This window comes from Lithobates pipiens, unplaced genomic scaffold (genome assembly GCF_037356315.1).
Source record: "Lithobates pipiens isolate NorthernLeopardFrog02 unplaced genomic scaffold, aLitPip1_a1.2 Scaffold_1, whole genome shotgun sequence".
NCBI lineage: Eukaryota > Metazoa > Chordata > Amphibia > Anura > Ranidae > Lithobates > Lithobates pipiens.
Window position 1 is genome coordinate 219,268,885 of NW_027507685.1, and position 18,420 is coordinate 219,287,304.

At 41.9% G+C, this 18,420-nt stretch overlaps 1 protein-coding gene across 2 annotated transcripts in view; it reads left to right on the plus strand.

Moving 5' to 3' along the window:
- The window catches only part of LOC143983309 (uncharacterized), an 87,523-nt gene that overhangs the window by 35,453 nt on the left and 33,650 nt on the right, over window positions 1–18,420 (plus strand). For both annotated transcript variants that reach the window (XM_077482847.1, XM_077482855.1), the window contains exons 8-13: window positions 2,952–3,004; window positions 4,061–4,150; window positions 10,073–10,186; window positions 12,509–12,558; window positions 12,644–12,780; window positions 16,754–16,821. In XM_077482847.1, coding sequence (XP_077338973.1) covers window positions 2,952–3,004; window positions 4,061–4,150; window positions 10,073–10,186; window positions 12,509–12,558; window positions 12,644–12,780; window positions 16,754–16,821 — 512 coding nt within the window. The remainder of the gene's footprint in view (window positions 1–2,951; window positions 3,005–4,060; window positions 4,151–10,072; window positions 10,187–12,508; window positions 12,559–12,643; window positions 12,781–16,753; window positions 16,822–18,420) is intronic.

Sequence of the window (18,420 nt, forward strand, 5' to 3'; positions counted from 1 at the left end):
CTGCTGGACCATGAGTCAGCGCTAATATGCACCTTACCACTGACCGCCCTGTCCAGCGAGGTCAAGACATTGCCTTCCACATGCTGGTAGAGAGCCGGAATCGCCTTCCATGCGAAAAAGTGACATTTGGGAACCTGCCACTGAGGAACCGCACGTTCTACAAACTCACGGAAGGGGGCAGAGTCTACCAACTAAAAAGGCAGCAGTTGAAGTGCTAACAATTTAGACAAGCTAGCATTCAACCGCTGGGCATGTAGATGGCTGGGAGTGAACTTCTTTCGGCGGTGCAGCAGCTGGGGCAGGGAAATATGCCTGGTACAATCAGACATCGGTGTACCGATAGCAGATTGCCCACAAGTACTTGGCTGTGACACACATAATTCTACACCTTCATTCCTCTCAGTGCAGGTTTCAGAGAGGACTGAAGGTATAGTGGGGTTGGAGATCCCAGCTGATGAGGAGCAAGGAGAGATCCGCTTTGTTCTTTGGTGTGGGTCTTTTAGGTACGCTTGCCAAAGAACTGCATGGCAGGTCGACATATGTCTGGTCAAGTATTTGGTGCCCAAGCGGCTGATGTTTTGGCCACGCGAGATACTCTTGAGACATATGTTGCAAATAGCAGCGGTGCGATCTGATGCACTCGTCTCAAAAAAGGCCCACATCAAAGAACTTTTGGAATAACGTACAGAGGCAGCGGCCTGCACATGCGGAGCTCTGCGGTGTGATGCAGTCGGTGTGCTGCCCTTAAGCTGGCCCCTGGAGGGCATCCTGCCTCATTGCAGATGTGCCTCCTCCTCCTCTCTAATATCAGGCACCCATGTGGAGTCAGTGACCTCATCATCCCCTCCCTTCTTATCACTGGAGCAAACCTGGCAGTATGCTGCAGCTGGGGGAACATGACTGACAGATTGCTGTGCTTCTTGGGCATCCCCTCTCTCTGGGCTCATGTTACTGCCTTCCTCTAGCTGGGTATCATCATCGGAACCTTCAAAATGCTGGGCATCCTCCTGGAGCGTGTACCCAACACTGTGGTCAAACAGTTCGGGATACTCCTCAGGAGGACATGGTGGGGCTAGGGAAGGAGTGACTGATGCCATTGAGCCAAGGGAAGAGGCCACGTTGGCAGCTGCTTTGCCAGACAAAGTACCCTGAGCCCGGGTGAGAGAGGATGAGGACAGCTTGGTCATCCACTCTACCAAGTCTTTGGCATGTTGCGGCTCAACGCGGCCAGCTGCCGAAAAAAAAAGGACAAGCGTGTCCCATGACCACGTGCTGAGGAGGATGCACCGTGTCCATGACCAGCACTGTTGCCTCTAAACGCAGAGCCTGCTTGCCCTCTTTTATTGGCTCATGACTGTCTGCCTCTCCTTGTTGGACTTCCAGACATATGACTAATGGCCTGCAGGGAGATGTAGCTGCAAAAAGCTGGGACGTATATACTGATATACTGCAGCTAGCAGAATCAACTGCCTGCCTGTAGTATTATTAGTATGAGAACACCAGCAATTGGGGTAGCTTTATGTGCACACTGTACAGAGGACACAGTACGCCATCTGTAATTACTGCAGCTGCCTGCGGATAGGATCATATATATATATATATGATCTATATCACACAGTATTTTGTGAATTAAATAAAATAAAAATAAACAGTAAAGTAAAGTAAAGTTAGCCCAATTTTTTTCTATAATGTGAAAGATGATGTTATGCCGAGTAAATATATACTAAGATGTCATGCTTTGAAACTGCGCACACTCATGGAATGGTGACTACGGTACCTAAAAATCTCCATAGGCGACTCTTTAAAGAAAGTTAGAGGTTACCAGGTTAGAGTTACAGAGGAGGTCTGGTGCGAGAATTATTGCTCTGCCTCTGACGATTGTGCTGATACCTCACATGTGTGATTTTAACAGCGTTTACATATGCCGGTGTACCTTGTGTATGCATTTTTTTTTTCTTATTTTTTTTTTTACATTGTCGCTGTAAAAAAAAAAAAACGTTGATCACTTTTAATGCTGCCACAAGGAATGTAAACATCCCTTGTGACAGTAATAGGTGGTGACAGCTAAAAGACCCCATATCCCTCCTTTACACTTACAAAGTATTCAGATGATTCTGAATACTGTAGGTTTTTTAAAATTCAGCGCCATTGGCACCCGAGTAAACCAGAAGTGATGTTGTTTCCGTGTTTACACATAGGAGACTGGAACAAAGCTGTTTCCGGCTTTGATTCAGTCTCTCTCTAGCCAGCAGAAGTGGCGGATCGTGGATCGGGTCTCCCAGTGGGATGTGAGGCTCGTTAACAACAGCGGAAGGCGTCGGAAGGGGGGGGCACTGGGGGTGTCAAATGACCATACTGGAGCACCCTCAGAATAGGTAAGTATAAGCATCTTCCTTCTTCAGTGTAGTTAGTATAGGAGTTGGAGGAGGGGAGGGAGCTGTTTTAAAGCTTAGTTAGATCTAGGTTGGAATTCCACTTGAAGGCCATTTTTAATTTTCCCATTTTCAATAGCGTAAGAAACGCTTATAACCCATGCTAGGATTTTTACCATCTATGTCCCATTGGAGAGATTTCCCTTCATTTCTTGTCCCATAGTCACAACAGGAATTGTCAGGAAATTCCCCCAAAGTGAGGGAAGTCCCAAGCAGTCACCAGGGTCCCCAGAGCTAGTATCCTTAGTGGAAGATTTCTCCTCTATTCCTGGGCTGGTGCGAACCCAAAATTTGGGATTTGCTTTCACATTCGATGATAATGGTAAACAGACAAATACTCAAGCTGGGTTGATATCCCTAATGGGGACAAAGATAGCATTAGATACCCAACAGGGTTTCTAATCGCTCTCTACATATGAAACAAAAAAGATTTTGCCTTCAGTCATACTTAAAAATGAAGAACTTTGCATAATTTCCTCTCTTCATTTCAAATTCTTTAATTGTATTATTATATTTTAGGACAGTTGAGTACAAAGAAGCAGAGTTTAATTTTATCAAAGGATTAAATACAGGTAAGTGTTTTTTAAAAATAGTATAAATCCATGACTAATTTTACATTCCAAAGTGTTGGACAGTAAAAGAGAGCACTGGCTGCCAAGAGAATGTAGAATAAGGTAATCATATTACCTTATTCATCATTCCCTGGGCAAAATGAGCAGTTAACCCTTGCAGTGTGGGTAAATCCTTTACAAAAAAATGTAACTACCATCTAACACGAAGTCAGATAAGCATCAGCAAAAAAAAAGAAAGAAAAGGAATTTGGAGGAGACTGAAAGCAATAGAGGGGACTTTTTTGAGTTAAAGTGGTGGTAAAGGCAGAGGGTTATTTTTTTTTATCTAAAAAGCCCTCCTAATACTTACCTAAGCCCCCCAGTGATGTGCATGAGTGCCTCGGCTGTCTGGGACCCACCCTCCTAATTGCCTTAAACACAGCAGTGGCAACATTGGCTCCTGCTGCTGTCAAATTCAGTTAGCCAATCAGGATAGAGGGGGCGGATCAGAACCACGGCTCCATGTCTAAATTGACACACAAAGCAGCGGCTTGGCTCGGGTGCCCCAATAGCAAGCTGCATACTGTGGGGGCACTCAAAAGAAGGGAGGGGTAAGGAGCACTGAAGAGGAACCCAAGAAGAGGAGGATCTGGGCTGCTCTGTGCAAAACCATTTCACAGAGCTGGTATGGCATGTTTATTATTTTTAAAGAAAAAAACAAGTTTAGTATCACTTTAAGAATACATACTTGAATCAAATTTTTTTAAATCAGAGTTTAGTTTTACTTCAAAGCAATCAATACTAGCGCTTAAAAATTAGCTGTAACATAAATACAGTGAGAATTCACGAGATCTGAGTTTTTTATTGAAAAAAATTAAGGGGGAACATAGCATTATAAGTGTTACGGTATATAATTGCAACGAATTTCCCAATAGACGTTGGGTGACATAAAAATCAATCAATCTTCTCTAAATTGATCACTCACTTCTTTATAAGTACGTTCCTTTCAACCTGTTTTGAATGTGTTTTGAATGTGAAGATCTTGATTTGTTTTAATTTTGTATTATTTCCTACCAGACTACATTAAAATGTCAACATTTAAGACGGCAAAAGATTTGCTGCTTCTGGGAGTCAGGAAGGGCTCTTCAAGAACCTTATACCTAGCATGTGAGTGCCACCAATGCTCTGTGTATTACTGTATCATTTAAAGGGTGTGTAAAAACCTAACAATAACCTCTTACTTGCTCCCTTTTGGCCCTTTAAATATATTTTTGAAAGAATTTTGCTATATCAATTCCATAAGCACAAAACAAACAAATCTTCTTAAAGTAAACCCTTCTATCGTTTTCAGTCAAGGAAGCCCCCATCTTGGCCTCTAATAATTCTTCAACTGTCATAATGCTGCACATGTGATCAGTTATGACACCAGCCATTGGATGGTTTGAAAATTTGGTTAACCAATGTGAACGTTAGCATTTCTGGCATGCCGGGAATGTAAGTGTTTTTTGAAACTGGGTTTACTCCTGCTTTAATTGTGGATTGGGGATGCAGAAAAAGTATTATTCATGGACATTGGGTTATGTAACTGCCTTCAGGAAGTAGACACAATGACAAAAATGTTAAAGTGTTAAATGTTAAAGGCTAGCCTCTGTTAAACCCCATCCCAGATGACCTCCTTCAGTTTTATTCTAGTGTTCTGGGATGTTGGATACTGAGGTAAACTTTCTTGCTTTAATAAATTTTTCTCCTCTATTAACATTCTCAGTATTTTGTGGGTTTTTTAAACACTAATTGACTTGGTTCATTCCACTCTGCATATGGCAGATTTACCTGGTAATACTGATTTTGAGTCTTCTACTTTTGAAAAGACATTTCTAGTACCCTGTTTTTTGTCTCAGCTACAAATCTTCCAAGACATATACTCCATTCACTAGTGTTCCTAGCTAATCTTCTTGAAATGTTCTCCCTTTTCAAAGATGCAGAGGTTTTTCACCTGCATTATTTTCCTCTAATGGCAGTTTCCTTGTACATACTGGTAGAAGTTTGTATTGTTCTGTATTATTCAGACCCCTCCTTCTCATTTGGACTTAGGTTCCTGTGTATTCCTTATGCTGCGTACACACGATCGGATTTTCCGATGGGAAATGTTGGATGTGAGCTTGTTGGCGGTAAGTCTGACCATGTGTATGCTCCATCTGACTTTTGTTGTCGGACTTTCTGCCAACAAATGTTGGCTAGCATGTTCTCAAATTTTCCGCCAACAAATGTGTGTTGTTGGACTTTCCGATCGTGCGTACACAAGTCTGTTGGACAAAAGTCTAAAGTACAAACACGCATGTTGGAAGCAGAAGCGTTCGGTCTTGTAAACTAGCGTTCATAATGGAGAATTAAAATTTGTGACGTGGCAAATTATGAAGTCTCCAAATGCAGTGCATAATTCTCTTCTTCTTTAAAGTGGTTGTAAACCCTTAGGCCGCGTACACACGCGCGGACTGTTGGCCCAACTTTGTCCGTCCAACAGTTTGAGCGAACAGTCCGCTCAAACTTAGCATGGACGGACATGGCCACACACGACGGACGAACAGTTTGCTGAAACCGTGCGCGATGACGTGAACGGCACGTACGACGGGACGAAAAATACGACGTCCTATACACTGCAATGCAACCTTCCGACGTGGAAATCCTTTCTGAGCATGCGCGAGACTTAGTTGGCCGAACAAGCCTACACACGAGCGAACAGTCCGCTGAAACCTTGTTTCAGCGGACAGTTTTTCGGAATTTCCGTAAGACCTTGTTCGGCCAACTGTCCGCTGAAACTGTCCGCTGAAGCCCCACACACGAGCGGACTGTCCGCCCAAACACTGTTCAGCGGACAAGGTTGGGCGAACAGTCCGCGCGTGTGTACGCGGCCTTACAGACCACTTTGACCTACAGGTAAGCCTAGATTAAGGCTTACCTGTAGGTGAAAGAAATATCTCCTTAACCTACACAGTTAAGGAGATATTTGCAATAAAGGCGGCACCGATGGCACTGAGCGTGCTGTTTAATTAATGGGATTGTGCCGTCACTGATGGAGTGATGTCCTCGCGGCTCCAGCCAGTCACAGTGTCGGAGCCGCGATACACGGAAGTCACTCCGGGTATCATGGCGGCGACAGAGGAGGGGACCAAGGACTGCTGCGGAGACTTTGATCTCAGGTAAGTAATTCATAATGAGCTAGTATGCTATGCATACTAGCTCATTATGTCTTTGTCTTGCAGGGTTTTTTTTTTTTTTTAGAGAGGGTTTACTTCCTCTTTAATGGGATAATAATGAAGCTTCTTTGCTGGTGATACTGATGGAGATATTGCAAACAATTTTTTTTTCTAGCAATATCAAGAATAATATTATTATGTTTTTTTTTTAGTTTGTAAGAACAAAGATACAAATATGTTGGTGTTGGTGTTAAAATGTAACTGCCTACTCCCAAACTGTCATTTCAAGTAAAACACATAGCCAAGTATTAGTCTACACATTTTTTTTTATTGTGCATTAAAAAAAAAAAAAAAAATTAGACATGCTATCTGCCACTATAAAATAACTAAAAAATCAAATCATTATTCAACCAAAAAAAAATGTCAAAGCAATAACTCTGTTTTGGACTTGGTCTTAATATCTCCCTTCTCCAACATAATTCCTTTCTTTTCAATTATTTTTTGAGATTGGCTTGTGGGTGGGGCTTAGGCATCCTAGTGGGGGACACTAAAACTATACATACTAATTGTCTACATTCTAGGCAGGAGTTTGCTTTCATGTGAAAATCAGCATTAAGGCATAACTCCAGAATAATGCCCCATACACATGATCGGACATTCCGACAACAAAATCCATGGATGTTGGCTCAAACTTGTTTTGCATACACATGGTCACACAATGTTGCTAATTCAGAACGTCAAGAACGCGGTGACGTACGTCCAGCCGAGAAAAACGAATTTCAATAGCCAGTGCAGTTCTTCTGCTTGATTCCGAGCATGCGTAGAACTTTGTGCTTCGGAATTGTGTACACACGATCGGAATTTTCAGAAAATTTGAGATCCAGATCTCAAATTTTGTGTGTCAGATGGAAAATGACCAATGGAGCCTACACACGGTCAGAATTTCCAACAAAAAGCTCCAATCAAACATTTTCCGTCGGAAAATCCGACCGTGTGTACGCGGCATTAGAAGCCAGCCACAATGAACGCCCGTTACATTTTAGAGGACTTAAATGTACCTGAGATTTTAGTTGACTAAAATGTATTGGAGATTTTATTCGACTAAAATTAAAATGGCATTTTAGTCAAAAGACTATAACTAAAACTGAATTGAAATGTGATGTCAAAATTAACACTACTGAAGAAACAACATACAGGAATAGTTCTTATTAGTCAGCCTCATGCATGAATTCCTGTTCAAGATGCTTTAGTGCCCATAGGTTAATCACATCTGAATAACAATAGAGCCCATTGTCCTTTAGTGGCAAGTGTTCATGATTGGGAAATAATCCACAAGAGGTAGCACAGAGTACATTTAGTCCATCTTTGTCATAGATTGTTAAAAGGCTATCAGTCCAACCCTGGTACCCAAAAGTGCAGCATGTCCTCAGGTTCCCATTCCCTCAGGGAACCCTGACTGGCCTCCCCAGATGGGGGAGCAGTCCAGAAACATAACAGTCTACATTTTGACAGTGTTTTTTAGCAGCTCTCTCCTAGGACATTGAAGGGCCCCTTTTTATGTGAATCTGTGGAAAATGAGTGGAAAAAACTAGCCAATCAGTCCCTCAAGTCCACCACATATTAACATTTTAACAGTTTCACAGGAAAGACAGCAGACTTGACCCAGACAGCTACAGAGCATGAGTCAGCACAAGAAAAAACCCATTAACCCTTCTGTAGGTACCTACCTACATGCTTATTATGCCACATACACACGACCAGACTTTTTGACCGACTAGGTCCGGCGGACTGGAATCCGTCAGACAATTCAATTGTGTGGGCTTCAGCTGACTTTTTCTTCCCAAAAGTCCGGTGGACCTAGAAATAAAACTTTCTTCAAATCTTTCAGACGGACTTGAGTCCGGTCGAAAAATCAGGTCATCTGTGTGCTAGTCCAACTAAAACTGACGCTAGGGCAGCTATTGGCTACTGGCTATGAACTTTCTTATTCCATGTCATCACGTTCAAATCCGTTGGACTTTTGGAGTGTTCGTGTGTGGCCAAGTCCGTTTGTTTGAAAGTCTGGCAGACCTCAGCTGCAAAGTCCGTCGGATTGTCCTCCGGACCAAGTCCGTTGAAAAGTCCGGTCGTGTGTACGCGGCATTAGATTACATACCGTAGTTCCCAAGTAGCAGGAATATCTTTTGATGAGTCAGTTTTATTGAGCTGACTCACTTTTTCATTGCTATAGAATGTAAGATTTTCTTTTGCTGGAAAAGCTCAATAGACAGGTCTATTCAGAGTTGTGTGTTGCCAACATCCCTAATGCATCAATAAAAAGCAATTTGTATAACATATTACATATTTTATTTGTACAATTTTCAGATATATTCACATAAAAAGAATTATTATTTCATAATGGTACATCATCAATACCCATATACCCACTGGCAGGGTTAACATACATGTATATCCAGTTCCCGACCGGCGCAGGCCGATGTACGTCGGCAGAATGGCACGGGCAGGCATATTGGCGTACAGGTACGTCCATATTTATATGCCGCCCTGCCATCGCATGCGCGCCGCCAGCTGCGTGCTCGCGTGCCAGTCGGGACCCCCGTGGGTCTGGTCGCAGGTCCCGCAGCGATATCGCTGCGGGGACACCCGCGATCGTCTCATGGGGCGGCTGAATGGGGAGATGCCGTTGTAAACAGCATCTCCCCGTTCTACCTAGCAACAAGTGACGCTGATCTCTGCTCCATGTGATTGGAGCAGAGATCAGTGTTCACTAACACAAAGCCCAGCCCCCAACAGTTAGTAACACGCCTCTAGGAACACTTAACCCCTACACTGCCACCCCCTGGTTAACCCCTTCACTGCCAGTGTCATTTACACAGGAATCACTGCATTTGTATAGCACTGATTGCTATATAAATGACAATGGTCCCAAAAATGTGTCAAAAATGTCTGATGTGTCCACCATAATGTCGCAGTCACAATAAAAATCGCTGATCGCTGCCATTACTAATAAAAAAAAAAAAAATCATAAAAATGCCATAAAACTATCCCCTATTTTGTAAACGCTATAACCTTTGCGCAAACCAATCAATAATCGCTTATTGCGGTTTTTTTTATATGTAGAAGAATACGTATCAGCCTAAACTGAGGGGAAATTTTTTTTTATATATATATTTTTGGGGCATATTTATTATAACAAAAAGTAAAAAAATAATGCATTTTTTTCAAAATTGTCACTCTATTTTTGTTTATACCGCTAAAAATATAAACCACCAAATACCACCAAAAGAAAGCTCTATTTGTGGGAAAAAAAGGACGTCAAATTTGTTTGGGAGCCACGTCACACGACCGCGCAATTGTCAGTTAAAGCGACGCAGTGCCGAAACGCAAAAAGTGGTCTGGTCTTAAGCCAGCAAAATGGTCCGGTCTGAAAGTGGATATACACATCCAATATTAGAATTTCTTCACAAAGTGCCCCCTGCTGGGGGGAACCCAAGGTGTTTCAGTTTGTGCTTTACAAATCTTCCTCAAGGGGTATGTATGTTAATATCTCAGATGTGTCACCACTAAACATAAGCCGAAGAACTTAAATGGATACCATCTCCTCATACCTCTGGGCCCCACGGGGGCCATAGGGACAGCGAATGCAAGGCACCACAAGGATGTTCAGGACGAGTTCAAGAGATAGAGCCCCAGGGCAAAAACATAAAACTTCAGTATCCAACATCAAATGGGCAATACAAATAAGGCTCACACATGCATTATGGTGATGACTGTACCATAGGTATCTAGGTAATAAATGTATTTTGTCCATCTCTAGAGTTTTAGCTTCTGCAGGAAACATTCAGCTAGGGGCATTTCTTTTGCAAATATTGTTTTTTGTTTGTTTTTTTTTCAGCCAAGACTTTTAAAGCTGACCAGCAAATTCTGGATACATTTATGAAACAAGCTTCGTGCTTTGGAAACAAATATGTCTATTTTGTTCCTGGCACTAGAGAAAGCGACCGTGGAGGTAAATGAAAATGCCCAGGAGATACTCTTTAAGATGCAGTCACCATTTAGAGCCCAATTGAACCTTCAGTTTAAATCAGCTAAATACATTACAACCCATAAAAATATATATATTATATATAGTTTTAAGTCTTGCAGTTCATGTTTTTTTAGAAAGCAACCACACGTGAGTAGAAAGGCCTTTTCCCTGCCAGCACGCTGCAGGGAAGGACTTTGATTCAATCAACCACACTGCCCTTATAAGGTACTCATCACTTATTCTTCAAAGTCTCCACTCACCAGCCACTTTATTAGGTACACCTGTTCAATTGTATGGTAACACAACTTGCTAATCAGCCAATCAAGTCACAGCAACTCCATGAATTTAGGCATCTAGACGTGGTGAAGAAGACTTGCTGAAGATTAAACCGAGCATCAGAATGGGGAAGAGTGGGGATTTAACTGACTTTGAAAGTGACATGGTTGTTGGTGCCAGATGGTGCCAGATGGGCTTTTCTGAGTATTTCAAAAACTCAAATAACCACTTGTTATAACCAAGATATGCAGAACACCATCTCTGAATGCACAACACATCGAACCTTGAAGCAGATGGGCTACAGCGGCAGAAGACCACACCGGGGGCCACTCCTGTCAGCTAAGAACAGGAAACAGAAGCTACAATTCGCACAGGCTCATCAAAATTGGACAATAGAAGACTGGAAAAATATTAACTGGTCTGATGAGCCTTGATTTCAGCTGCAACATTCAAATGGTAGGGTATGAATTTGGCGTAAACAACAAGAAAGCATGGATCCATCCTGCCTTGTTTCAACGGTTCAGGCTGGTGGTAATGTAATGGTGTGGAGGATATTTTCTTGGCGCACTTTGGGCCCCTTAGTACAAATTGAGCATCAAATATTACTGCCTACCTGCCTTGTTGATGTCAGAAGTCAGAAGAGAATGGGCAGACTGGTTCAAGATGATAGGAAGGCAACAATCAATAAAAAATTAAGTTGTTATTTACACAACTTAAATTTTAATTTTTAATTTTAATTGAATTCATTTTAATTTTTAATTAATTAATTTTAGTCTTCATTAAAATTTTAATTAATTTTAATTAATTGTTATTTTAATTACAATTTTAATTTAAAAATAATTTATGTCACTGTGGTAGGATCTCACAGATTTAGTTGCTGCTAGGTCATGTTTAGGATAATTAGCATGGTATTTTTTGTTTTCTAGAAAGGCAACAATAACTCAAATAAACACTCAATAACTCAAATAAACACTCAATAACTCAAATAAACACTCAATAACTCAAATAAACCCTTTTTTGAACCAAGGTATGCAGAATACTATCTATGAACACACAGCACATAAAATATTGAAGCAGATGGGCTACAGAGCAGAAGACTACTCCAAGTGACACTCCTGTCAGCCAAGAAGAGGAAACTGAGACTACAATTTGCACAGGCTCACCAAAATTGGACAATAGAAGATTCTCAATTTCAGCTGCACCATTCAGATGGTAGGGTCAGAATTTGGCATAAACAAAATGTAAGCATCCATCCTGCCTTGTATCAACGGTTCAGGCTGGTGGTGGTAGGGTAAAGGGGTGGGGGATGTTTTCTTGGCACACTTTGAGCCCCTTTGTACCAATTGAGCATTGTTTAAATGCCACGACCTACTTGAGTATCGTTACTGACCATGCCCATCCCTTTATGACTACAGTGTACCCATCTTCTGATGGCTCCTTCTAGCAGGATAATGCACCATGTCACAAAGCTCCAATCATCTCACCACTGGACAATGAGGTCACTGTACTCCAATAGCCTTCACAGTCACCAGATCTCAATCCAGTAGAGCACCTTTGGGATGTGGTGGAACGTAAGATTTGCATCATGGATGTGCAGCCAACAAATCTGTAGCAACTGTGTGATGTTATCATGTCAATATGGACCAAAATCTCTGAAGGATGTTTCCATCACCTTGTTGAATCTATGCCGTGAAGAATTAAGGCAGTTCTGAAGACAAAAGGGGGTCCAACCCGGTACTAGCAAGGTGTACCTAATAAAGTGTATATACTATATATAATCTGTGAAGTGTTTCCCCACTTTCCTTCACTGTATGTTCACAAAGTTCAAAGCACTTAATTCTGCACCATTATTAGAGTCCATATTCGCTAATGATGACTTTAGCCAAAAATTCTTATTTGCATACATTGGCAATTGCCTCTCACTTAAGGAAATTATTATGTTCTTCAAATATGCATAGATTTGTCCGCCATTTTTTTATACGCCTTTTGGTGCTTTCCAAATATAACCGGGTGTTCTCTTTATTTCAGTGTCATGCTTTGGTAGTTTAGAAGATGTGACACCACTTCCAGTCAATGAGGTAATAAGCTATATGAGGGGGATTGTTCACAAAATGAGGGATAGGAACATATGACATAATATATAACTTATGATATTCATTCTAGTCTCTGGGCAGATGGAACCTGGCGATATCAGCTCAAAGATTTAGACATTCTCTAATGAACGATGTGGTCAATTCACACAGCGCCATAGAACTACGTGAGGAGGAGGGCAAATATTTCCTAACCCAGGTGACTATACCGTGAGTATCGTAATGCCAGTATGTGCTACATATTCAAGGTCAGACTGATGCAGTCTGGTTTGCAGGGTTTGAATATCTCTTCCATTGTAAGACAACAACAAGACAGGCCAGTATCTCCATTGAAAGAGGACTGTGAAAAAAGAAAAAAAAAGTCTGGTGATCTAGCCTATATATATTGTGCAAGGTCTACAAAACATCACTAGATTTCATCTCACTTGCAGTAAGGGTAACTGTAGAGAGCTATTAGCCTTATGCCATGTACACACGAGCGGAATTTCCAACAGCAAAAGTCAGACAGGAGCTTTTCATGGTATATTCCGATCGTGTATATGCCCCCTCTGACTTTTTACGTTGAAAATTCTGACGGACCTAGAAAGAGAACATGTTCTAAATTTTTCCAACAGAACCAATTCCTATTGGGAAAACAGCTCGTCTGTATGCTGTTCTGACATACCAAAAACGGTGCAAGCAAGTACGAGACGGAAGCTATTGGCTACTGGCTATTGAACGTCCTTTTTCAAGTCCCGTCGTACGTGTTGTACGTCACCGCGTTCTTGACGGTCGGACTTTGGTGTAATCGTGTGTACGCAAGACAGTTTCAGTGGAATTCCGTCGGAAAAACCTTCAGAGTTTATTCCGATGGGAAAACCGGTCGTGTGTACAGGGCATTAATCATAGCAATAGTTCAGCACAACATTAAAATTACAACAAATGTCCATAAGCAATACAAGTCCTTTTCACTGTCCTTCAATGACCAATGTGTAGTAAGAATGGTCTCCTCTTCCTGAATTTCTACACAAACATGCAAACCCCGCGTTGGAAAAAGCTCTGATGGTTTTCAGGTCGGAATTCCGACGGAATTCCGCTCAAACTGTCTTGCCTACACACGGTCACACCAAATTCTGACCGCCAAGAATACGGGACTTGAAAAGGGAAGTTCAATACCTAGTAGCCAATAGCTTCCATCTCGTAGTTGAATCTGAACATGCGTGAGTTTTTGTGCGTCGGAATTGTATACACACGATCGGAATTTCCGATAGAAAGTTTTTCCAATGGGAAAATTGAGAACATGCTATCAAATTTTTGCTGGCGGGAATTCGGCCAGCAAAAATTACGATGGAGCATACACACGGTCACATTTTCCGATGGAAAGCTCTCATCGGTCTTTTGCTGGCCGAAATTCTGATCGTGTGTACACAGCATTAGACTGAGGTCAAAAAGCACTTTTAGATAATCTCCTGCTGAAGTAAAGAACCTCCAATGGCACATGCATAGCTTCCAGCTGTCCCTGATTTCGGGGGACTGTCCCTGATTTGGAACAAAGTCCCTATGTCCCTCCTTCTTCCTTTTTGTCCCTCATTTTGGTCTGATTTATATAGTTGTATATAAAATACACTTTTTAGCTTTCAAAAAGTATTTCCTAGTGTAAAACCTTAATTTAATCTCTAATTTCTAAATTGCTGCATTTGGAAATTTTAAAAGCCAATAGAAAGGAATAGTAGTGATAAAAAAAAAGCACGTGGGTTTAACTAATCTTTTTTTTGTATAAGCCCTTGTACACACGGTCGGAGAATCCGTCGGAATGTGTCCTATCGGACCGTGTCGTCGGATAATCCGACTGTGTGTGGTATGCATTGGACTGATTCCGTCTGAATATCCGTCCGACCCAATTTTCCAACATGTTGGAAATATTTCCCGACCAACTGGGCCGATCGGACATACTCCGATCATGTGTAGAGAATTTTGATCGGACCAAGTGCCACGCATGCTCAGATCAAATTCCTACATTAAAGCTATTGGCTACTAGCCTGAATGTAGTCCCATCGTAACGAAATTACGTCATCACGTTCTGAAAGATCTGATTTTTTCACCAACTTTGTCCGACCGTGTGTATGCAACAGTTTCGGACAAGATGCGACGGACAAAATCCGACGGATTTGGTTGGGGAAATCTCCGACCGTGTGTACAGGGGCTAAGTCTCCTTTAAGGGTGGCGTGGCAGGGGGTGTGCCCTCTGCCTACATACTTTTGCTAATAAGTGTCCCTCGTTCCCATCTCAAAAAGTTGGGAGGAATGCACATGGAACATAAACAACTTCTTGCAGGTATTGTAGCCCATAGTATATAAACATACAGTATCTCACAAAAGTGAGTACACCCCTCACATTTTTGTAAATATTTTATTATATCTTTTCATGTGACAACACTGAAGAAATTACACTTTGCCACAATGTAAAGTAGTGAGTTTACAGCTTGTATAACAGTGTACATTTGATGTCCCCTCAAAATAACTCAACACACAGCCATTAAAGTCTAAACCGCTGGCAAAAAAAGTGAGTACACCCCTAAGTGAAAATGTCCAAATTGGGCCCAATTATCCATTTTCCTTCCCCGGTGTCATGTGACTCCTTAGTGTTACAAGGTCTCAGGTGTGAATGGGGAGCAGGTGTGTTAAATTTGGTGTTATTGCTCTCACTCTCTCATACTGGTCACTGAAAGTTAAACATGGTACCTCATGGCAAAGAGATCTCTGAGAAACTGAAAAAAAGAATTGTTGCTCTACATAAAGATGGCCTAGGCTATAAAAGTATTGCCAAGACCCTGAAACTGAGCTGCAGCATGGTGGCCAACAGTGTAACAGGACAGGTTCCACTCAGAACAGGCCTCATCATGGTTGATCAAAAGAGTTGAGTGCACATGCTCAGCATCATATCCAGAGGTTGTCTTTGAGAAATAGATGTATGAGTGCTGCCAGCATTGCTGCAGAGGTTGAAAGGGTGGGGGGTCCGCCTGTAGTGCTCAGACCATACGCTGCACACTGCATCAAATTGGTCTGCATGGCTGACACCCCAGAAGGAAGCTTCTTCTAAAGATGATGCCCAAGAAAGCCCGAAGTTTGCTGAAGACAAGCAGACTAAGGACATGCAAAACAAAATATAGTGTAACGCAACCAAAAACAAATAATGAAACAAGTCCAAATATAACAAAATTCCACCGTTGTGCAACTTTCAGTGACAGTTCATAAATTTCCAGTGACTTCAGTGACCACCATCTCTAGCTAGAATGCCTGCTCACCTACAAAAGTGGACCCCACCTCATGCCCGTGATTATATCTCTCAGGATGACTTGGGAAAACAACTTCTCCTCCTGGTGTTCCTGGACAGGACAGACCTCCTCCCGGGTCCTCATTATGTAGACTCCACTGCAGAGTTACACACACTTAGTGTAATATCTCTCTGGATTTTTTCATCATAGTGGGGTCTAAATAGTGAGAACCCGGAAGGAGGTCTGTCCTGTCCATGGACACCTGGAGGAGGAGTGGTTTTCCCAAAGCATCCTGGGGGATATAATCACAGGCGTGTGTGACTCTGTAGTGACTCTGTAGTTGGGTCCACTTTTGGAGGGGAAGAGGAAATCCAGCTAAATGTGGAGGTCACTGAAGTCACTGGAAATTGGTGAACTGTAACTGAAAGTTGCACAACGGTGGAATTTTGTCTTAGTTGGACTTGTTTCATTTGTATTTGTTTTTGGTTGCGCTACACTATATTTTGTTTTCTTTGATATATTGAGAATCACATGTGGATATACTCCAAGTGGTGTGGGCAGCGATCACGTTAAGCCTATTAGTCTGTCCTCCTCCTGCAGGGTCACACCGACAGAAGGGGGCTATGAGTCTGTCCTCCTCCTGTGGGATGATACAGGCAGATGGAACTATGAGTCTGTCCTCCTCCTGCAGGGTGAGACAGACAGATGGAGCTATGAGTCTGTTCTCCTCCTGCAGGGTGAACCCGACAGAAGGAACCTATGAGTCTGTCCGCCTCCTGCAGGGTGAACCCGACAGAAGGAACCTATGAGTCTGTCCTCCTCCTGCAGGGTGATATAGACAGAAGGGAGCAATTTGTTTCCTACTCCTACTGTAGGGTGTCATCAACCTTAATACATTTACATGCATTTTTCATAAATTTCCTATTTTAGTTCTTCACTTCCATTTTTGGAGAAGAATACACCAGTTGAAGTAAAAGATGGATATTTGTCATTCCCAGGTAATGACTTTGATTTCATACATTTATTTATCAGTTCATTCTATGTAGTCATACTACAGATGGTCAGACTGTGCTGGTTGCTAAAATAAGTGAGATGGATTAAAGTCTGTGTAATCCGTCTTTGTTTTATCTGTTTATTAAGTGCTACAATTACCATTTGATTATCTCGGAAATCTTGTGAGCTGATAAGTTTGTGTGCATTTCGGAAGGTGTAAGACAGGCTAGACTGGCTAGTATCCCTTTTAGGGTGAGGCACCACCTTGTCTCCAGCCAGTCTGGGTTGGCCATTCTTTCCTCTTGCAGGGCATATACTGGGGGTGGAGCTGCTGGTGTGATGGCATATGGGAGAAGAGCCATGGAAAGCTCCAGCAGATGCTGGTAATAGAACTGCATGTCTTCCAATATGCAGGCCCAAACCAATTACTTGGAGGATAGTTCTATGAGTGTAGCTATTGATTATGGATGCAGACTTTGATCACTCGTGGCCATCACTTGTGGCTTCATCACAGAATAATTTGATTTTCTGCAGGGGAAGTTAACATTTGGATGTCTCACCATTATATTAACCCTTTAATAGAATTGTACTGTTTAATTAAGAAAGCTTCAAAGCAAGTTTACTGGTTCAACGGTCTGCCAATGAGAAAGCTGGGAAGAGTATGAGACCTGAGATGGCATCAAGGATTCATATTTTTGTACAGAGTATTGAAATAATGTGTTGGAAGCTTCTTGTTTGCAACAATAGCTTTGCTTTTATGGAGGATTAGCAATCCATGTCTTTACAGCATGAGAAACATGAAACAGGAACTAACCACAAACAAGTGCCCTGAACTTAGATAGACGGTACATCCTGTGATATCATAGAATATATATTATAACACTATAATACTACAGCGCCACCTGCTGCATAGATAAGAATAAGGGCTTGTTCACATTTGACTACATTTCTGATGCTCAACAAATGCTCCTATAGCATTTTTATGGCGTTAGTATGGGCATCAGACAGGTGTTAATAACCTTTAGAATGGGGCATTTTACAAGCATTAAAAATGCTCCCTAAATGCCCTATGTGTGGTTTTGTAGCATTTGATGCGTGTTAAGGCACGTTAAAACTGCTCCAGAATGGATAGTGACAGAAACAAATTAATGCGCCACAACCGTACCAAAACCGTGCCAAACATGCCTGCCAGAGCATTTTGCGGAGCATTACCATAAACTTGAATGGGAGGCGTTAAAAGGCTTCAAACGCCTCCTGACTCGACACGAGGCTTCAATGTTGAAGCGACCAGACGCTAAGGCTTAGTGTAAACAGCACAATGTGCTGTTTATTATATCTTGTGCATAGGTGTTTGAGGGGCGTTTTTAATGCCTGTCAAATGCTTCTCAAAAGCCTGCTCTTAATGCCAGCGTGTACTCAGCCTTATGCATACAGTATATAGTTCACATTATAAAGACACTTGTTTTGCTTTTCCAACACCTCTTCTCAACAGCATGTGCTTTGTCAAATATTATTCAGCTTTATCTTGAAATAACTATGATGTTCCTTCAACAAAGGCTTGGTGAGTGCATCAGCAGTCATCTCCTCTGACGGGCAATATTGAA